Genomic DNA, 21,919 nt, shown 5'->3' on the forward strand with positions numbered 1-21,919 from the left:
ACTTTGCCTAGATTTAATCAGTGTACGAAAATAGGGCTCTGCATTCCTTTACCTTTACCGAACCTCTTAGACTTACTCACCGAACCCAGGTTAAGAACCACTACTTTAAATACTTCTAATATACTGCGCCAACACAGCACCGGCCACAAGCCCAAAAACTTTTAGATGTCCCGGTCGGATCACTCTCCGTCCTGCTGCTTTTCTTGGCTGGCGACGTGCTTGAGATTGCTTGTTAAAGTTAAGGATGAGTGACGGCTGTTGAAGCTTTGATGTTGCCGGAGACTCATAGGAGCGCTATCCTTGAAAGACGCCACATCACTGAGCTTGTTTAAACTACCGTATATTTCGGTCTATAAGTAGTAGGTTTTTTTTTTTCATAGTTTGGCTGGGGGTGCGACTTATACTCGGGAGCGACTTATAAATTATTAACACATTATGATATCATTTCACATGTTATTTTGGTGTTTTTGAGTGACACTGATGGTTTGGTAAACTTGTTAGCATGTTCTTTATGCTATAGTTATCTGAATAACTCTTAATAGCTATCGGCACGTTCGCGTTCTGCCTTTGGCAATGTGTATTCAATTGTATCATTGACTTTTTTATATTGAAATGCATGCTTTTAGTTTGTGGCGCTTTCACGCCCACGTGGGGGCGCACTCGCACTTGTTTACGCGAACAAGAGCGCTCACAAGCCAGAAGACGACGGACAGCTACGCAGCGTCTCTGAGCGAGGGGGCGAGAGAGAGAGAGACACGGCTGCGAACCTACGTTCATTGTTTATGCTTGTAAAATATCTCTACAGACGCAACGCCTGTGTGTACATCATCTTTTCTGTTGTCGTTGTGTGTTTTCCACCCGCGATCGGACACTTGAGAGCCAGCTGTGTGAATATTTGAATAGTAAATAGTTTTTGAAAGTGTTTGCATTTATTGATTTGGGTGGATACACGTCCCTCTAGTCTACCTCATTTCACATGGCTGAATCCATCTGTTCCCTGTTAAGACCAACATAAACGTTTGTTTGTTTGAGCTAATGATTTTTTAATGCATTCGTAATTTAGTTTAAAGGTATATTTAGCCATTTTTTGTGGGAATATGTGTCTGAGCCATTTGTTGAGAGCTTAGTAAAAAAGCGTTAGCATTTTATAGCATTTAAGCTAGATAACTTTTGCTATCCAAGTTAGCCAATTGTTCCGTTGTTGTACATAGATCCTCTTTTTTTTTTAAATATATATATACCGGGTGAGGCTCAGCTCAGGTAAACTTTTTTATGTTCCTTATCAGATTACTCGAATATTCGAACTAAATAGTTTATCGATTAATCGACTACTATAATAAACGATAGCTGCAGCCCTATTTCGAATGAACGAACGTTCGCAGTCTAAATGGATTGGGCGTTGAGCACCGTCAATGGCAGCCTTAGTTACCTGAGACACTATTATGGTGGAAGATTTTGGTAGCAACTTTTTGGTCCCTTTTTTTTCCTCTTTTTTTTTTTAACCTTTTGGGATACAAAGTATCACGATTATATAACCATTACGATATATTGTCACACCCCTAATTTATGATGCATCGCTAATCGTGATCATCGTCAATACCGTGATCATCGTTCAATAATTGACTCGTAGCACCTTGAATTGTATTTGAATCGAATGGTGGGGTGCATTAAATGGCAGACCCATAGTGTTACCTCACTTGTCCCGTCTGTTGCTGTCATTTTGGATTGACATACAACTGTTTTACTTTTCTTTCAGGCCAGTGAAACCACCACACAAGCTCCGCCATACGGCTCCACTGCGACCCCCAACACCTCCAGGGCGTCGCCGACCAATGTACTGCCCAACACCTCCACGGCGTCGCCGACCAATGTACTTGATCGCATCGCTGCCGCCGACCTGATTTCCACAGCCAACCACGTCTACGCCTTTTTAGCCGCCGCCGCCTTAATGGCTAGCTGCTTTCTGATCTACCACTTTGTGCGCACTTATGGGGCGCAACGCCGCGCGGCCTGGCCGGACCGACTTCTCTGGGCCTTCTCCTGCATCCAGCTCCTGCTGGTACTCTTCTCCTTCTACAACGTGGCGCACCGTCCTCACAGTTTGCGTACGACGCCATTGAGCTGCGCCACGTTGGCTTTCGTCATCAACTTGACGTCACTCTGCGGCTTGCTAATTTTAGCGCTAATCGCTTATCTTCTGGCGCTAGACCCGCCGTTGGACTTCCTCTTGAGGAGGCCCGGTGTTTCCGCGGCGCTATTGGTCCCGACGGCGACTTTGATTTCTCTCATTTTAGCCGGTATTCGAGGACCGCGTGACAGTCTTCAACGGGAAACTGACTGTTTTATGGATCCGGTTCAAGCTGGAGTTTCGTACGCCGTCGCTAAGCTGTGCTTGGCTTTTCTGGCGCCTTACATTCTACAAATAGCGATTGTGCTAAGTGGCTGCGCGAAAGAACGAAACTCAAAGGGAAGGTTTCTCTTGGGTAAAAAGGAAAGTTCGATGTACCTATCGGTGAACGCCGTGCTCTTCTTCTGCCATCTTTTTTACAACGTGGCGCTGGTGAGAGCGGCGCGACAGCAAACGCGAGGCGAGCTGAGCCACCGGGAACGAGCGTTTATTAGCATTGCCGAGCTTGTTTTCTTCGCAGGGAGCGGCGTCAGCCTGCTGCTCGTGCTCATCACGAGCAAACCAAGTCGGGAGAAGCTAAGCGGACTATTCGGTTTGATTGTGAACTGCTGCCCGAGAGTGCACAAACACGCTCAGCCCAACAGGAACATCATCACGCCGCACATCGAGATTACGGACACGTTGCAAGATATCGAATCATGAACATACAAAAAGTTATGTTGGACCTGCTTCAGATATTTTGCTTTGAACTGAGAGCAAAAATGTCAGATATGAGCGATACGATTTGTGATACATGGTCAGGAAATCATTCTACGATATAAATAATAAACAGAAAAAGCTATTTACATCCTTTTGCTGTGAGTTTATCACTGGTAGACGTCCAATCCATTTGAAGTGGGAGGGATGGCAGCGAATGAACGAATGTTCATTCGCTGCCATCCCTCCCACTTCAAACTGCTTGGACGTCTATGGCCATCAATGGCAGCCAATGCCAGGCAATGAGTTCATTTTGGGGTATTTAATGTCATTTCCAGTTGATTTTCAGTCACTTCCTCTTGGAGAATTTACAGGTCACTTCCTTTTAGTTTTGGGGGCATTTAAAGGTCACTTCCTGTTGATTTTGGGTTACTGAAAAAGAAGGGACTCATGAATGTCCCCAAAATCAACAGTACGTAACCTGTAAATGCCCTGGTGTCAGTGCCATTGACGGCATTAGTCGTTCAATCCAGTCAAAATGCATTGGATCATAGACTCCAACATCAGTTGATAAAACAGCTCCCACAGACAATGTGCCATGCCTTGCCATAGGGGGCCGACCCAGGCCAAATGTTGACTTGGCTTTCACGGTGATAAACTCAAACACACGCTGCGCTCTAACGCCGGATTTAGGCTGAAATAGGACGAAGGTTTTACTGTGTACAAGCAGGAAGGAATGTCTCAAGATTGATTTGGTCGAGGATTCAAGGTAATTAGTATACTAAATAGCACCATGCATGCACTTTGAAACATTGTGAAAAAAATTAATCAATGGATAAAATCAGTAACTTTGGCTTGAAATATTAACGTAAAATGAATGATAACTGCCCGTTTTTTTGCTTTTAACCAAGAATCTAGAATGTTTTACCTTCATATCTGTAGTTATTCTGCAATTTAAGCATTTCTTTACAAGAATTTTCAACTCAAAAAGATCTTTTTTTGTGACAGCCGCCTTATTGGATTACACAATACCGTAACTTTTGCTTGAAATATTTACCTAAAATGAACGACAACTGCCCGTTTTTTACTTTTAACCAAGATTCTAGAATGTTTTACCTTCATATCTGTAGATATTCTGCGATTTAAGCATTTATTTAAAAGAATTTTCAACTTAAAAAGCTCTTTTTTGTGACGGCCGCCATGTTGGATTACACAATACTGTAACTTTTGCTTGAAATATTTACGTAAAATGAATGATAACTGCCCGTTTTTTTGCTTTTAACCAAGAATCTAGAATGTTTTACCTTCATATCTGTAGTTATTCTGCGATTTAAGCATTTATTTACAAGAATTTTCAACTCAAAAAGATCTTTTTTTGTGACAGCCGCCTTATTGGATTACACAATACCGTAACTTTTGCTTGAAATATTTACCTAAAATGAACGACAACTGCCCGTTATTTACTTTTAACCAAGATTCTAGAATGTTTTACCTTCATATCTGTAGATATTCTGCGATTTAAGCATTTCTTTAAAATAATTTTCAACTTAAAAAGCTCTTTTTTGTGACGGCCGCCATGTTGGATTACCCAATACCGTAACTTTTGCTCGAAATAGTTACGTAAAATGAATGATAACTGCCCGTTTTTTTGCTTTTAACCAAGAATCTAGACTGTTTTTTTTTCATATCTATAAAAATTTTGCGATTTAAGCATTTATTTACAAGAATTTTCAACTTAAAAAGGTCTTCGTTTCGTGACAGCCGCCATGTTGGATTTTGTATCACTACACAATATGGGAATTCAACCCAAATAAGTTGTTTTTATATATAAAATAAATGCAAATTTTGCTTTTGTTGTGTAAAATTAAGATGATTCTGCATGCATTAAAGTTTCTGATGTGAAAATGTAGTGATTTAATAGCTGTTGAAAACTTGCACTAAATTAATAAAAAATATAAGTTGCTATTATAAGCAAACACTTATTTGATATGTTAAATATTGCCATTGATCCTGAAAATATAGGTGATTATCTCTGCATTTGGTGATTTTTGCACATCTAGTGTAAAATTTGAGAATTTTATAGCCATTTCAAATTTTGTTATACTTTTATAAAAAATATATATATATATATATATTCGGGATTTTATTCGGTATGTTGCTGCTCATAGGGACTCATATATGGCAAAGGGAGGAGCCTGTTTTGGTTTGGGTTGCTAACAGCCTTGGTTTTGAAAATATTTGAATTTTAAGTTTTTGAAAATAAGTCCCCCTTCAGATTGGCCCCGTGTCCCGTCAACTGATAGTGAATTCTATGATTGGATGTCAATGGCAGCCTTTGAGCCAACATAGACCCTATTCTAATGAAAGACTTTGGTAGCAACCTGATGGTTTCTTTAAAAATTTTTTTTTTTTTTTTTTTTTTAACTGACACCTTTTTAAAACAATATATCGATTCTTTACGGGAGAATATCGATAACCTTTTGGGCTACAAAGTTTTGCGAGATATCACCTTTTCGATATATTGCCACACCCCTAATAAGCAGTGTGAATTCAACTGAACTCACTTAATGTATTATATTACACCGGGTGGTCGAGATGTTCAAATCAGGAGTAGCGCAATGCCAATTTTTTGAAAATACCATGGTCCATGACAGAATCTTACTCCCAGTCAAAATGGATTGGATGTCTATTGCCGTTAATGGTAGGCAATGAGTTAAACTCGTGATATCTTTGGCAAACATAACACACAATTATATGCAAGTATTTGAAATGGAGCGCACCTCAATTTGCTTTGTCATCTCTGTTTGCTCAGTTTTTTGTTTCTTTTTGCTCCTCTTGATTTTGGCTTTAGGTTCCTCCTCAACTGGGACGTCTGCAATTTCAACTGGAGCTTCCTGAACAACAGGAAAAGAAAATGCGTGTCAAAAAAAATATAACAATTCCGATTTCTATCAAAACAAGATCCAATTACAATCCTCCCAATTGATTTTTTTTCGGTCCCTTAACAGATGCACCAATAAAGTACAGTGGTATCTCTACAAGCATTATTTTCAGGTTATGACACGTTCAACTCAGGAAAATATTGCCTCTTGCCAACAGGCAAAAATACTACACAATATGTAAAAGATACGTATGTACTCCCTGCTTTTAATATTTGCGTGATAATATTCCTGCAGCCCTATTGGTCATAATATTTCATATCTTGCTTAGTAATGGAATTCCGCTCACCTATTGGCCTATTTGGGTGACGCAGTTTGATGGCGTGCACAGGCGCAACAGTGTTATTGTTTAGATTACGGGTCGACGTTTGAGCCAAATGAGCACAAGGCTCCTCTCGTGTTTTTGTCTCACGAAGAGTTTCAGCCCACAGGCGGTTCATTACATTAGTAGCACGTTAGAGCACAGGTCTACTCGCGTTTTTGGGTCACGAAGAGATAGGTGATAGGCACCATCGATCTCATGAAAGAGGAAATTGCCTCACTGTTTTGTGGCAAAAGGATTTTTTTTAGATGAATCTTCCATTGAATTACACCCCAGTCGCCGCAAATATTGCAGGAGACCTACTGGAGCCTGCATGGATCCGAGATTCACTCAGAAAACAGTGAAGTTTGGTGGTGGCAAAATGATGGGTCTGGGGTTACATCCAGTATGGGGGTGTGCGAGGGATCTGCAGGGTGGGAAGCAACATAAATAGTCTGAAATATCAACAAATCTTAGCTGCCTCTTACATTCCTAACCATTAAAAGGGACAAATTCTGCAGCAGGATGGTGCTCCATCGCATACTTCAATCTCTACCTCAAAGTTCCTCAAGAAAAAGAAGATCAAGATCCTCCAGGACTGGCCAGCCCAGTCACCAGACATGAACAGGATGAAAGAGGAAGCATGGAAGATGAAACCCAAGAATGTTGATGAACTGTGGGAGGCATGCAAGATTGCTTTCTTGGATGTTCCCGATGACTTCCTCAATAAATTGTATGAATCCTTGCCGAACCACATGGATGCAGTCCTTCAAGCCCATGGAAATCATACAAAATATTAAATTTGGATCTCACAGCACCACTACTTAATTCGCTTATGTTATGTAACATTTTTGCATTTGAAGTACATTTTTTGTTCAATTTTCACATTGCTTTCTGTAGGCAACAAATTTTTTGTCTTGCCAGAATTAGACCTTTATGTCTTCATTAAATGGTAAATCTTTTTTCAGTGAAACAAATATATTTTTGTACATTCAACATCATTTGGGAGGGTCTTAGCATTCATATGAGCCATTTCTGAAACCAATTGAATAATTTAAAGTCAGGTTATTAGCAATTGTTTCTACAAAATGGATAAGCGACAACACTTTTGTCAGGGACTGTAGATTTCAGTATATATATTTTTTTAAACAAATCTTCACCCGTTTGGAAAAAAGGATAAGTTCACACAACAGAATGACTTCATGATATCAGTACCGTAATTTACTGACTATTAGCCGCTCCCCCCCCCCCCTCCCTCATTTTTAATCCTGTGGTTTATAGTCCAGTGCGGCTTATTTGTTAATTTATTTGAGTTAATAGGTATCACTTTCTTTGACAGCGGCATCATAAGACTACCATAAGACTGTTATAATTATGGCATGACACTATCATGGGCATTAATGACATTATGAATTATGTCACCAACTCAATTTATGTCCAGCTCGGAACTTTACATCCATTTAAAAGTGAGATAACTTGCCGGATGACACAAAATGACATCAGTCATACGCATTCATTAATGCTCATGGCAGTGTCATGTCATAATTATGATGGTCGTATGACAGTCTTATGGCGCCACTGTTAATGTTACCAAATACCATAACAATTAATGAAACAACTGGATAGGTAACTGAAGAAATAATTAGCAGAGAACATGAATTTTAATTGTTATTTACATGTGTAGCGCTGCAATGCATGTTAGGTGGCATGTTGGACGACAACAGTGTTGACACCAGAAGTTGCGCGGTCTCCACCACGCGAGCAGTGATGGCCAAACAAAGCTTCTTGAAGCAATGAAGCTTCGCAGCCAATTGGTTCAAAGCTCCATGGTGGTTCATTTGATCTAATGACAGTCTTATGATGCCGCTGTCAAATAAAGTGTTACCTTATCGGTTAATGTCTTTTGATGTAAATATCCCATAATACAGTGAGGACAGCTGCGGCTTATAGTCCGGTGCGACTTATCTATGAACAAATGCCATTTTCGTGTCGAATTTGGTGGGTCAAGGCTTTTCATCAAGTTCAGTTTAGTTCAGTTCAAGTGCGCCATATAGTCCGAAAATTCAGGGAATTACTTTGACTGATGTGATTGTTGCTGTATTTATGGCTATTTTTGCCAGGCCTCTCTTGAATTACCTGCAGTCCTAGGACCATACCTGCAGTTTGTATTGAATTGTTAAATATAAAATTACTCAGTCCTATTTTTTTCTGTTATTCGTAGGAAGAATTGACGGAGAATAAGTTGTCTTTTAGCCAAAGCGTGTTTAATTTCCACTGACATGCGGATACATCCTCTCTCATTGCTGTCTCGTTCTGGTGTGGGGAATACGGCGCTGATGTTTTGTGTCTTATTTCACTTTTTCTCAACAATGTTTGGAACTCATTGCAAGTATATTCAGTCCCGTTATCAGATCGGATGCACCTTACTTTCCCCATAAGGTTTATCCTAACAAGTTGAATAAATATTAGCAAGCTTCAAGACGGTTTGTCGAGCAAGTTTGGTTGTCAACGGGACATCAATATTACAAATTCTGACAAAAGATTTTAGATTTGTCTTTTTGGGTCAAAAATGTTGATTATAAGAAGAAAACAACAGTTTGGACATGAAGGTTATGGTGTCCTGAAAAAAGGGACCCAACCAGGTCATTGTGAACATTTTTTTCTTTGGAATATAAACCCAACATCAAAGGTATGCAAATTCGGATAAAATAGGCTCAGGTGTTAGAGGGTTAATTAGTTAAAAACAAAAAAAAACATACTTCAATATTTTTTGTTGCCTCTTGCTCTGTTTTTTTCTTTTTGTGCTTCTTGACTTTGGTCCTTTGTTGTTCTTCTGTCGCAAGACTGATTTCTGGAATTTGAACTAGAATTTCCTGGGTAAAAGGTAAAAAATAGCCAGTCAGTGCTTCCATGTCCAGTTAAATTAACTTGTGAACATTTTTTTCTTTGGAATATAAAGGCAACATCAAAGGTATGCAAATTTGGACAAAATAGGCTCAGGTGTTAAATGGTTAATTAAAAAAAACATACTTCAATATTTTTTGTTGCCTCTTGCTCTGTTGTTTTTTTCTTTTTGACTTTGGTTTTTTGTTGTTCTTCTGCCACAAGACTGATGTCTGGAATTCTAACTGGAGCTTCCTGGGTAAAAGGTAAAAAAAAAGCCAGTCAGTGCTTCCAAATCGAGTTAAATTAACTTCCGAACATTTTTTTCTTTGGAATATAAAGGCAACATTAAAGGTATGCAAATTCGGACAAAATAGGCTCAGGTGTTAAACGGTTAATTAAAAAAAAAAAAAAAACATACTTCAATATTTTTTGTTGCCTCTTGGTCTGTTGTTTTTTTCTTTTTGTGCTTTTTCACTTTGGTCTTCTGTTGTTCTTCTGCCGCAAGACTGATGTCTGGAATTCTAACTGGAGCTTCCTGGGTAAAAGGGAAAAGATAGCCAGTCAGTTCTTCCAAGTCCAGTTAAATTAACTTCTGAACCAAACAATGAAACTGTTTTCCAACAAAAAACATGTTCTTCATCTACTAACCTCTAATTCCAACCTCTTCCTTTTGCGTTCTTTGGTTTGTGCCATACAAATCTGATCGTCAGTTGTTGGCAATTTCGTCCTCTTTGATGACTTTTGTTGTAATTTGTCTTCAGCCATGTTCAAATTCAAGCCCTGCAATGAACATAAACAAAATGAATGAACAGAAAAGAAAGGAGTTGTTTACCATGTTTAGATTTTCTATTTTAGATTGTCTGTCTTCGGTTTCCTTTCTTTCTTCGGGCAGGTTATTCCACTTTTTGTGACTGTCAAAGATTTATTTCTCGGGCAAATTATTCCACGTTTTGTAACTGTCAAAGATTTATTTCTCGGGCAAATTATTCCACGTTTTGTAACTGTCAATGAAACCGATTATGATGACAATAAACATTTCATTCATTCATTCATTTTCGAGATGGTGACAACAATTTGGAAATGTTTACAGTGTGAATAGAATACATTTAGACCACAATAAACAACGCCAAACCACTACTTTTGTCTAAATGAAGCTCTTTCACTCACTTCAAATGTGCTCTGGCAAAAAAGATTACTAGGTTATAGTTACGAACTAACAGAAAACGTAATTTGTAAGAACAAACTTAAACTACATTAAAATGTTGTGGGGTTTCTATGTTAAGAAATCTAAATAAATTAATTTTACTCACACAGTACGACGAAGTGATATAGACAGCACACTACACACGTTGACTAGCACGCCGCACAACCAGGAAATGACGTCTCCATACAGAACTCTGATTGGATGAAATTACAGTTCTGTGATTGGCCCAAAACGATGACGCATTCAAGGGATGCGTAACTCGGCAAGCTAATTTCAGACCTGTTAATGCGAATATCCTTTACTTAAAAGATATAGATCTTTTAAGCAAAAATGTACGAACAAACATTTAAGGGAATCTTTTTATAGAAATAGGAAAATTGTACCTCGTGGGAAATTCTTCTGGAATGCGCAGTTTGATCATATTAAATGGAGAGAGGCGTGGCTTGTTTCTTTTAAACTGTTTGTTTCCAACAAAGTAAGGGACTTGCATTTGAAGATTTTACATAAAATATACCCAATTTATGTGCAACTTTTAAGGATGTTGACAACAAATGCACATTCTGTAAGACTGAGCCTAAAAATATACCTCATGTGTTTTATGGTTGCCCCATTAGAGCAAAGTTTTGGACAAATGTTCAAAAATATATTTTATTTCATACCAAACAAAAGGTTGAATTAAAAGGAAAAACAATTATTACCGTATTTGAATCCAAAGATGAAAACATATATATATACAATACTATATTTTTATATATTGCTGGGGAAAGATCATATTCATAAATCTAAATTTCAAAACGTAAATCCAAACTTTAAATCAATTTTGGTTGAAATTGAATCACTTAATATGAAACAAAACAATAAATGCAAGTCAGTTCTAGAAACTTATGCTAAATTGCTTAGTAAATAACATGTTTTATTCTCTGTAATTTGTATATTCTGTTATTTATTTTTGTATGTCTTACTATGTAAAAGGGAAATATTGTTAATAAGGGTTTATTCTAGGTAAACTGTTTTTTTCTGTACTGCTTTTATTTGTACGTACAGTGGGGCAAATAAGTATTTAGTCAACCACTATTTGTGCAAGTTCTCCCACTTGAAAATATTACAGAGGCCTGTAATTGTCAACATGGGTAAACCTCAACCATGAGAGACAGAATGTGGGGGAAAAAAAACTGAAAATCACATTGTTGGATTTGTAAAGAATTTATTTGCAAATCATGGTGGAAAATAAGTATTTGGTCAATACCAAAAGTTCATCTCAATACTTTGTTATGTACCCTTTGTTGGCAATAACGGAGGCCAAACGTTTTCTGTAACTTCACAAGCTTTTCACACACTGTTGCTGGTATTTTGGCCCATTCCTCCATGCAGATCTCCTCTAGAGCAGTGACGTTTTGGGGCTGTCGTTGGGCAACACAGACTTTCAACTCCCTCCACAGATTTTCTATGGGGTTGAGATCTGGAGACTGGCTAGGCCACTCCAGGACCTTGAAATGATTCTTACGAAGCCACTCCTTTGTTGCCCTGGCTGTGTGTTTGGGATCATTGTCATGATGAAATACTCAGCCACGTCTCATCTTCAATGCCCTTGCTGATGGAAGGAGATTTTCACTCAAAATCTCTCGATACATGGCCCCATTCATTCTTTCTTTTACACAGATCAGTTGTCCTGGTCCTTTTGCAGAAAAACAGCCCCAAAGCATGATGTTTCCACCCCCATGCTTTACAGTGGGTATGGTGTTCTTCGGATGCAATTCAGTATTCTTTCTCCTCCAAACACGAGAACGAGAACCTGTGTTTCTACCAAAAAGTTTTATTTTGTTTTCAACTGACCATAACACATTCTCCCAGTCCTCTTCTGGATCATCCAAATGCTCTCTAGCAAACCGCAGAGGGGCCTGGACGTGTACTTTCTTCAGCAGGGGGAGACGTCTGGCAGTGCAGGATTTGAGTCCCTGACGGCGCATTGTGTTACTGATAGTTGCCTTTGTTACTGTGGTCCCAGCTCTCTGTAGGTCATTCACTAGGTCCCCCCGACTCTGTGTGGTTCTGGGATTTTTGCTCACTGTTCTTGTTATCATTTTGACGCCACGGGATGAGATCTTGCATGGAGCCCCAGATCGAGGGAGATTATCAGTGGTCTTTTATGTCTTCCATTTTCTGATAATTGTTCCCACAGTTTATTTCTTTACACCAAGTGTTTTACCTATTGCAGATTTAGTCTTCCCAGCGTGGTGCAGGTCTACAATTTTGTCTCTGGTGTCCTTCGACAGCTCTTTGGTCTTGGCCATAGTTGAGTTTGGAGTGTGACTGACTGAAGTTGTGGACAGGTGTCTTTTATACCGATAATGAGTTAAAACAGGTGCCATTAATACAGGTAACGAGAGGAGCCTCGTTAGAAGAAGTTAGACCTCTTTGACAGCCAGAAATCTTCCTTGTTTGTAGGTGACCAAATACTTATTTCCCACTCTAATTTGGAAATAAATTCTTTAAAAATCAAACAATGTGATTTTCTGTTTTTTTCCACATTATGTCTCTCGTTATTGAGGTTTACTCGTGTTTTTATAAATTAATTAATTAATTACAGGCCTCTCTAATCTTTTCAAGTAGGAGAACTTGGTGGTTGACTAAATACTTATTTGCCCCACTGTATATAGTGTATGTATGTATGTATGTATGTATGTATGTATGTATGTATGTATGTATGTATGTATGTATGTATGTATGTCTATTGTTCAATTTAAAAAAAAATCTAACTTAAGACCGAACTCGCGTTTCTGATCAAAACAAACTTTTTCTTCACTCATAACATCGAATTTCCAAAAATAAAAACATTCAAATAAATCAACACCACTGCCCTTTCCTAGAGTACGCCATCAACTCCGGGTAGGAACTACGGTTGAGAAAATACTGCAACGGAATTAATTTTCCTTCGCTTTGTCTTAATTTTTCACTATAAAAGACTATTTAAAAAATATTATATAGCCTATGAATGATACCGCAATTATGATAGTTTGAAAAAACATCAGTGCACTGTTGCTGCTACGGTACCGAGATCTAAGTAGGAATCTTAAGAAATACATTGCGTTGCATCGGAATCAGTTCTCCCACGCACAACTATACGTTACATGACCTGTGTTGTAAGGATAAGCAAACTGTCCGTTTTCATCGACCTCTATTACTTAAAATGACCATTTGCACAATACATAAGCTAAAATGTCTCACGTTTTTACTGGCTTGACAAGAAGAACTATCAGTAGTGGGACGTCGACGTTTATTCGTCACATCAATTCGAGCATGAGGAGGTGAGTGTTTAATAATATATGATTTATTTTACTTGCTAGTCTTACAGTAAAATTACAAAGTGATTCATGAATATATTCTTTTTCCAGCCAATTGAGAGTTATTTATCCTCTGGTATCATTCATAAGGAATGGTCAAAGGTAAGATCCCATTTTGAAAAAAGGTTTGGAAAGATGATGCAAAGAGCTGTCAGTCATACTAACCACATTATTCTCAACAGTGTCCGACTTCTTTCCGTCAATTACCATCTGCGAGCCAAGCGTAATGAACCTGTTCAGGAGGAAGTGAATGACGAACCCATTCGCTTCTCCACCAGCAAGGCCAGTCACAGAACTTGGACTGTGCAGCGATCCTTGGGAAGCCAGTACGAACGCCCGTGGTGGAAAGTGCTCCCCATTACTGTGCTCGGGGTGAGCTTCCTGTTATGGTGTGCCTTCAGAGAAGAAACGGACATTGACGTGCAGTTGGAGAAGGAACTTTACCAACATTTACCCGGATTGCTTTCCGATGAGGAAGATGACGAAAAAGAATGATGCCGACTCGTATATGTATTTATTGTTTTTGTGCAGGTATTGGCAACGTCAGAAAACTACCATTAGACTATTGTCGTCAATGGCAATGAGTTTAAGCCCCTCCCATCAACAAATATTACTGTGCCCATCGCTAATTTGTGCCACAGTTATAGTGATAGAGACCATTATCCATGATGGACTATAACCAGTCCAGTTTTAATTAAGGTTAAAGTGGAAATAATGCAAAAACTGACCTTGATTGAAAGGCCTAAAGCAGACATGTCCAAAGTCCGGCCCGGGGGCCAAATGCGGCCTGTGGTCGTTTCATCCGGCCTTCGGCCTCTGTCATAAAATCAATAACGTCTGGCCTGCACACACTTAATAAATTGGTCAGCAGTGCAGCCAAAACTCGGCGTGTTTAATTTCCACCGACATGCGGATACATCCTCTCTCATTTATTTTGTTACAGGTTTTGTCATGATATCAGCTATCATGTCATCCGTTGGACAATACATCAATGTTACGCTTCCCTGACTCTTAGTAGATCTAATAAAATGATATTTAATGTGTACGTGCTTGCATCTGTCAACGGGATTTTTTGCTAGCGCGATTGTCCCCTGGTTGTCATCGTGTACAGTTGTTGAACTGTACTGATAATGATCAATGCTACCCAGTAGTTCTAAATATAGGCATTCTTGTATGGTTGGGGCCAGTGCCATATATTCATCTTCACATGTAGATAGTTCAACTGTTGGTTGTTTCTATCCTGACGTACTTCGCGTGTCACTAGTATCAGCTGCCTAGTCAGCATCACTATATGTTTGTATACCAAGTTTCGCATTGTAGTCTCTTTGGGGAACCTACTAAAAGGCAGCAGCACTCTAAGCAACATTACCCCGGGTTACCCTTTACTCCCAATTTTCTAAAATGGCGACAATCAACAAAAAAAAGTTGACTGCGACAGCCGACGCTTCAAGGATAGGTGGAAATTGGGAATATTTCTTCACTGAAATATGCAACAACTGTGTCTGCATCATTTGCAAAGAGAGAGTTGCTGTTTTTAAAGAGTTCAGTGTGAGGCGATATTACCAAATAAGACACGCTGACGTGTACGACAAGATTACAGGGAAGATTTGCAGCGAGAAATTGAAGCAACTTGAAGCTAGTTTAATTTCGCAGCAGCAATATTTCGCAAGAGCCCGAGAGTCGAAAGATAACGCCACAAAGGCTAGTTGGGAGATTGTTGAAATAATAAAAGTAATGAAAGAAATGTGACACGCAGAATGGCTTGCTAAAATGTGCTTAAATATATTGTTCTATGTAAAGGACGTCAGCCAAGGTCGGCCCCCCACATTTTTACCACACCAAATCTGGCCCCCTTTGCAATAAATTTGGACACCCCTGGCCTAAAGCATGTTAAATGAATCATACAAATAGAAAATACTAGCTAACAAGGGCTGGTGTGGTTTGGATGTAGTTCTCCAACCCAGAGGTTGTAAGTTCAATTCTCCGCCCTGATGACCTTAAGTATCCTTGAGCAAGATAATAAACCTCACGTTGCACCTGGTGCTGCGTCCCCAGTAGGTAGATGATGTAATGTGAAGCACCTTAAAAGGTCGAAAGGTGCAAGACAAGGGTAACTCCATTTACCATTTCCATTAAAAAAAAAAAATCATTTCAGGCAGTCACATCTTCATACAGTTTTCTTTCAAGAAACGACAAATAGAGGACGGGGTGAATACTCGAACAGGAGAGGCACGGCTGCACCTGAGCTGAAATAACCCAGTTCTATTTTTTTTCAAAGCGTGTAAAAAAAGGCCGTTATGATACAAGTTCAAATTTAAAATATCGGCACCGATAGTCCATCTGTATTGTATGGCATTTTAAGGATGGTTCTGGACTTTCTATTAGCGAATTACAAATTACTGAAAAAAACAACCTTAAAACCCATTCACTTGCACTTTCCAGCTAGAATATGTCGTCATACTATTGAGTAGGTGTGAATATTTCACCATTAGTAATGAGTAAAATTTGGGGGGGGGGGGGGGGGGGGGGGGGGGGCTCTAACAATCTTTCAGTATTTTTGCCCTTTACCAGTTACTGAATGCCATTTTTGCTATATTTAATGACTTTGACCTGCCTCGATTTACCTGCAGACCAATTAAAATGGCATTTGTTGAATTTGATTTCTTTTATTTCAAATTGCCATCTTAAGCTTTGCTAATTTAGCAAGGACATTTTAAAACAAGGGTCAGCCTTTTTAAAAAAAAAAAAAAATCTGGATATGTCTAAACTGGTCATTTGTGGAAATATCCAATGAAGTATTTTAAATTGAAAGCAGAAATATTTTAGATTGAAGGCAGAAATCACCAATGAGGCAGGTCAACCATCCCTTGCAAATTGTAAAGCCTGATGAGGACAACCGGTGAACGAAATCAAGTCAATTATTGGAGAGCATATTAAATGCGAGAATCCAGATGAGGTAGTGGAAAGTTTATTTACAAGAAAATCCCATGGCATGCACACACAGGATGACGAAAAAAGTCAAGCTATGAGAAAAGATTCTGAAGTTTTATCATAAGATTAAACACGACTATAGTGAAAGTTTAAAAAAAAAAAATACAAACATGACACATTGGAACCTAAAAATTTTCACAATTTACAAAACCAACTAAACAACCCTGAAAAACATTTAAGCGCGTTCCCCTCTGATTCGCCTGGCCAGCTGGATGTCCTTGGGCATGATGGTCACCCTCTTGGCGTGGATGGCGCACAGGTTGGTGTCTTCGAACAGACCCACCAAGTAAGCCTCACTAGCCTCCTGTTAAAGTGGACACTGTCAAAAACTGTTCTTTAAAAAAAAAAAAAAAAAAAATGTAGGTGGTGGCATGAAACAGACCTGCAGGGCTCCAATGGCTGCGCTTTGGAATCGCAAATCAGTCTTGAAATCCTGCGCAATTTCCCTCACCAGACGCTGGAAAGGAAGCTTCCTGATCAGCAGCTCGGTGGACTTTTGGTACCGACGGATCTCACGGAGAGCCACGGTGCCAGGCCTATTAATAGAGAACATACATTTAAATTCGGAAAGCTTGTATCGAGCCGTTCGTTAACATGCAACACATTGTGAAAACAGTTTTAAATTTAAATAAAAAATAAAAAAAACATTGGTCCATGATTGACTTACTCTTAGTTGAAGCGGTTTGGATTTAAATAATTTTATTCAGCATATTTCAGTGTAGTTTTACCTGTATCTGTGTGGCTTCTTGACTCCGCCGGTAGATGGCGCACTCTTCCTGGCGGCCTTTGTGGCCAGCTGCTTCCTGGGCGCCTTTCCTCCGGTGGATTTACGAGCCGTCTGCTTAGTACGAGCCATTTCTCAGGAGTTTGCTGTAAAACACGAAGGAAACAACAGCCCACCACGTTATACTACAATCATCAGCGATTTAATAGCTAGAACATTGCGCGGGTATTTCAGCGAATAAACAAAAACGCTATAAAAACGTCAAACAAGAGTCCTTAAGTTAATAATTCATATGTTGTGTCAGTTACGAGCCAAGGTTGCTCTAAAAGTAGTGCCACCATTAAGAAACACTAGACAGTCACGTTCCCTCCAACGTTTCCTTTTCAAGTGAGCAAAATGGCGCCATGAAGTCAACCGACGCTTGGCGTTATTTTCCTTCATTCAAAATCATTTCCACCTTTTAAGCACATTTTTAATGTAAAACATACCTTACAATCGTTGAAGTATGATTAAAGTGAGCAAATATTCATTAATTTTGAGTAAGCTTGTCTTGTTATGGCGCGCACCGTATTGTTGACAACACACTACTGGCTACTTCTGAAATCAGTTCACAAACCGTTGAAATAATTTTAAATAATCATAGACAACATTGAAATACGACTTTAAAAATGTAATGTAATAAAGAAAGTGTTCCCACGTTACCTGACGTTTTCTTTCGAGGTGCTTGCTCAGTCCTCTGCCTGGTGACGTTGGTAACTGTATCGAACCACAACTGCGAGCGGATTTTTATAGTCACATAGGTGTCCCGCCTTTCAACTTCGATGATTGGCTCAAACGTAACGGTCATCGAAATGTGATTGGCGAAAAAGCCCGCCCTTTACTATACCGAAAGACGGGTTTTTGTATTATTGTACAGTTTTAGTAATACGATGACAATTCATGTACAACGTAATGTGTGAATAAAATACGTTTTAAAATAAAAAATAAAATCTAATTAAAAAAAGAATAATAATTAAAAAGTTTCGACAAAACCCAATATTTTCAGCTTCTCAAGAAAATTGTCACTAGTGTGTTTATGCCACCATTAAACTACGTGTAAATACCTATTGTGTACATTGTTTTTTGTTTTGGTAGCTAACCAAAGTCGCTCAAACACATCGGGTATTCACAAACAGCAATTAAATGGTTAATAATTTCATTGTTTTGTTGGTTAGGCTATCTGCCGTTTCCCTCCTTTTTTTCTTCGTCGATATTTTTAAGTAGATTTAACTTTATTGTACATAGGCATTGCCGGTTAGTTGTAATTAAATTAACACGAGCATTTATCTTGCATGGAAAACAATTTTACACATTTAGACGTAAATCTGGTTTAATTCCAAAAATCCAAGCGGAACTAATATGCTTTACGGAAATGTTGCCTTACGGACATCACATTGGCGTGACACCCGAGGTACGTTTTGTACGGCATGAGCCAAAAATAACAATGTTTTACCGTGTTTATTTAATATAAAATCATTTTGTTGTGTATTTGACTGACTAGTACACGCGTTGAAACTTTTTATGTTAGGAATATATTCTTGACGAAACCTTAACAGCAGGTTAATGAGGCTCGGCAAGTCATTTTTCGTTGGGCCCTCATTAAAAATCATTTTTAAAGGGGCTAAACAATAAATGTCTGTTTACGTTAAACAGATTCCCAAGTCAAAGTTGCCAAGACGAATGTGGAGACAATATGTCCACTCCCGTGGAGACTTCAGGACATGTAGCTGACAATTCTACGTCCACTGCAGTGAACCCATTGCATGGACAGCCTGCACAGTCAAAAGCAAAGAAAAAGAAGAAACCTGGAAAGAAAAAAGCAACTGGAACCACTGAAGTACCTCAAGAAAGAAGTGCGACTGAAGACAGTCAAGAAGGCGAGAACAATGAGTTGGCAAGTGTTGGGTTTTAGAAGGTTTTCTTAGCTATAGTCAGTACTACGGCTGCAGCTATTGATTATTTGAGTAGTCGATTAATCCATACCTGTCAAGTTGTACGGTTTCGGCGTAATTTGTGCAAGTGAGCACTGATTTTTAAATGCACGCTGTACGTTCAAAATCTGTACATGTTTTGTGCATTACGGTTTTTTTTTTCTCCGGATTTTGTCAGTTTCGGCAACGAGACAATGTGCGTTGATGCATTACTACGTTGGTTGAATGACGCGAGAAAAGTCAGAGACACTGAGAGAGAAGAGTGTTGTGATGCTGTAGCAAATGCGATGCTAGGCCAGGTGGCTCCAATATTAGAAAAAAAAGATTCAGATTAAATTTTGCTGCTTCGAGTATTTGTTTAATTAAAGTGGCGTTGTAATGGTTTGTTTTGAAAATGTTTGCATTTAGTTTTATTGATTTGGGTGGATACACTGCCATCTAGTCTGCCTCATTTCACATGGCTGAATCCAGCTGCTCCCTGTTAAGACCAACCTCAGCTTTTGTTTGAGCTAATGTTTTTTTTTTTTTTAATGCATTCGGAATTTGGTTTAAAAGTATATTTAGCCAATTTTTGTGGGAATATGTGTCTGAACCATTTGTTACAGCATTGTAAAAAACAACAACAAAAAACTAGTATTTTATAGCATTTAAGCTAGCGGACTTTTGCTATGTAAGTTAGCCAATTGTTCTTTTGTTGTAGATAGATTGTTTTTTTTTTTTTTTTTTTTTTTTAATACCATTTGGGGGTCAGTTCAGGCATTTTATTTCTTTATGTTCCTTTTCCGATTATTCGATTATTCGAACTAACTAGTTCATCGATTAATCGACTGCTAAAATAATCGATAGCTGCAGCCCTACACTGTTGCCGCTAGAGAGCAGTGTATCCACCCAAATCAATAAAACTAAATGCAAACACTATCAAAACAAACCATTACAACACCACTATAATTAAAAGAATATTCGAAGCAGCAAAATTTGATTCAAACCTTTTTTCTAATCGAATTACTCAAGTTAATTAATCGTCGCAGCACTAGTCAGTACTGACTACTTCATTGTGTTAACTTGATGCAATGGCCTCTTTCAGAGCACAGAAGAGCAGTTTCAACGGCAACTGGACTGGTGCATTGAGCAGCTGGAACTGGGAATGAGGTTACAGAAAGCCACTCCAAAGCAGAGTTAGTATTGGTCTACTTTCCACTACATTGTAAAGATTTGTCATAGCTACTGATTGTGACACGATCAGTGTTTCCAGGTGTGAATTTTACGTTTATCTCTCAGGGGAGGATGCGTCTCATGCACTCAAAACACTGCGCAGCTCTAAAGCTCCTCTAGTCAAGAAAAGACAAGTGATGAGGGCAATGGCAGGAGATTACAGGAAAAAAATGGAAGAGGAGAAGAAGAAACAGTTCAAACTCATCCAGAGTGGTGAGCAAAACAAGGACTTCGTGCGCTGTAAGATGACAGCTTTTGACCATTTACTTTCCTGTTTTCTACCAGAACTTTCGTCCGCTCAGGTCAGAGTAAAGTCAGCGTCACCACAAAAATCAGTTTTTCATCGGAGAGCTGAAGTTAAACAGATGCATGCCTCCAAGGAGCAAAATGAAGCTCGGGATGCAAACTCAAAGACTCCTCCGAAAACGCCTGCCTTTGTGTTTACGACGTCAAAAGAAGAGTTTTGCTTCAACTTTTTATAATAAAAATACTTCTAAATGAATATTGAGTGAATAAAAAACTTTTTTTTTTTGTCAATGTTGATTTCCAATAGCTTTAAGTTGTAAACAGAGTAACAAAAAATCATTCATGGTGACAATTTATCGTAATTTTCAGGCTATAAGCCGCTACCTTTTTCCTTCATTTTGAATCCTGTGGCTTATTTGTTGATTTATTTGGGTTAATAGGTAACACTTTATTTGACAGTGGTGTCGTAACACCTTCATAATTATGACATGACACTGTCATTCCATTACTGAATGCTTATGACAGATGTCATTAAGTGTCATCTGGCAAATTATGTCCATTTATGTACAGCTCTGATCTTTCACATCCATTCGAAAGAGATAATTTGCCGGATAATGCTAAATGACATCTGTTATAAGCATTCATTAATGCTCATGAAAGTCTCATGTCATAATTATGATTGTCTAATGACAGTCTTATGGCGCCACTATCAAATAAAGTTTTATTAAATATTACTAGCAATTAATGAAACAACTGGAACAGCAAGTGAAGAAATAATTAGCACAGAACATGGATGTTGATTGTTATTAACATCTAGCGCTGCAATGCATGCTAGGAGGCATGTTGGACAAGTGTTGACAGCAGGTTGCAGCAAGACTGACTGACAAATGAAGCTATTTGAAGCAATGAAGCTTTGCAGCTAATTGGTTCAAAGCTTCATGGTGGTTCATTTGGTCTTATGACAGTCATAAGATGCTGCTGTCAAATAAAGCGTTACCTTACCGGTTAATATCTTTAGATGTAAATATCCCATAATACAGTGAGGGCAGCTGTGGCTTATAGTCCATTGCGGCTTATTTATGAACAAATGTCGTTTTCGTGTCGAGTTTGGTGAGTGGCGGCTTATAGTCAGGTGCGCCTTATAGTGCGAAAATTACGGTAATTAAATGTCTCCCTCCTGTTGGTCACTTCGGTGCTTTAACTCATGTTTCAGTGCTATTGATGTTACTGGACATGCAATCCATTTGGACTTGGACGGGTGAATGTTCATTTGCCCCTCCC

The 21,919-nt window shown here is 38.7% G+C and overlaps 5 protein-coding genes across 7 annotated transcripts in view; 3 read left to right on the forward strand and 2 right to left on the reverse strand.

Moving 5' to 3' along the window:
* The window catches only part of LOC130909906 (uncharacterized), a 5,852-nt gene extending 1,075 nt beyond the window's left edge, over positions 1-4,777 (forward strand). Inside the window, exon 2 of the mRNA XM_057826852.1 lies at positions 1,757-4,777. Coding sequence (XP_057682835.1) covers positions 1,757-2,830 — 1,074 coding nt within the window. The 3' untranslated portion in view covers positions 2,831-4,777. The remainder of the gene's footprint in view (positions 1-1,756) is intronic.
* The window catches only part of LOC130909905 (uncharacterized protein C7orf50 homolog), a 26,923-nt gene extending 16,530 nt beyond the window's left edge, over positions 1-10,393 (reverse strand). For all 3 annotated transcript variants that reach the window (XM_057826851.1, XM_057826850.1, XM_057826849.1), the window contains exons 1-6: positions 10,261-10,393; positions 9,599-9,730; positions 9,369-9,485; positions 9,095-9,202; positions 8,824-8,937; positions 5,605-5,718 (exon numbers count right to left, since the gene is read on the reverse strand). In XM_057826851.1, coding sequence (XP_057682834.1) covers positions 5,605-5,718; positions 8,824-8,937; positions 9,095-9,202; positions 9,369-9,485; positions 9,599-9,715 — 570 coding nt within the window. In that variant the 5' untranslated portion in view covers positions 9,716-9,730; positions 10,261-10,393. The remainder of the gene's footprint in view (positions 1-5,604; positions 5,719-8,823; positions 8,938-9,094; positions 9,203-9,368; positions 9,486-9,598; positions 9,731-10,260) is intronic.
* A 2,868-nt stretch (positions 10,394-13,261) lies between these two features.
* Positions 13,262-15,952, forward strand: LOC130909693 (ubiquinol-cytochrome-c reductase complex assembly factor 4). The gene is made up of 3 exons (XM_057826450.1): positions 13,262-13,459; positions 13,547-13,597; positions 13,678-15,952. The coding sequence occupies exons 1-3, from the start codon at positions 13,371-13,373 to the stop codon at positions 13,988-13,990; spliced, it is 453 nt and encodes a 150-aa protein (XP_057682433.1). The 5' UTR covers positions 13,262-13,370; the 3' UTR covers positions 13,991-15,952.
* A 495-nt stretch (positions 15,953-16,447) lies between these two features.
* On the reverse strand, positions 16,448-18,076 carry h3f3d (H3 histone, family 3D). The gene is made up of 4 exons (XM_057826804.1): positions 17,913-18,076; positions 17,215-17,356; positions 16,869-17,022; positions 16,448-16,790 (listed from the first exon to the last, which is right to left on the reverse strand). The coding sequence occupies exons 2-4, from the start codon at positions 17,340-17,342 to the stop codon at positions 16,662-16,664; spliced, it is 411 nt and encodes a 136-aa protein (XP_057682787.1). The 5' UTR covers positions 17,343-17,356; positions 17,913-18,076; the 3' UTR covers positions 16,448-16,661.
* A 435-nt stretch (positions 18,077-18,511) lies between these two features.
* On the forward strand, positions 18,512-20,899 carry c21h8orf33 (chromosome 21 C8orf33 homolog). Its single transcript, XM_057826803.1, has 5 exons — positions 18,512-18,660; positions 18,903-19,143; positions 20,265-20,355; positions 20,459-20,605; positions 20,678-20,899. The coding sequence occupies exons 2-5, from the start codon at positions 18,943-18,945 to the stop codon at positions 20,872-20,874; spliced, it is 636 nt and encodes a 211-aa protein (XP_057682786.1). The 5' UTR covers positions 18,512-18,660; positions 18,903-18,942; the 3' UTR covers positions 20,875-20,899.
* Positions 20,900-21,919: the final 1,020 nt, after the last annotated feature.

The sequence above is a fragment of the Corythoichthys intestinalis genome, chromosome 21 (genome assembly GCF_030265065.1).
Source record: "Corythoichthys intestinalis isolate RoL2023-P3 chromosome 21, ASM3026506v1, whole genome shotgun sequence".
NCBI classification, from domain to species: domain Eukaryota; kingdom Metazoa; phylum Chordata; class Actinopteri; order Syngnathiformes; family Syngnathidae; genus Corythoichthys; species Corythoichthys intestinalis.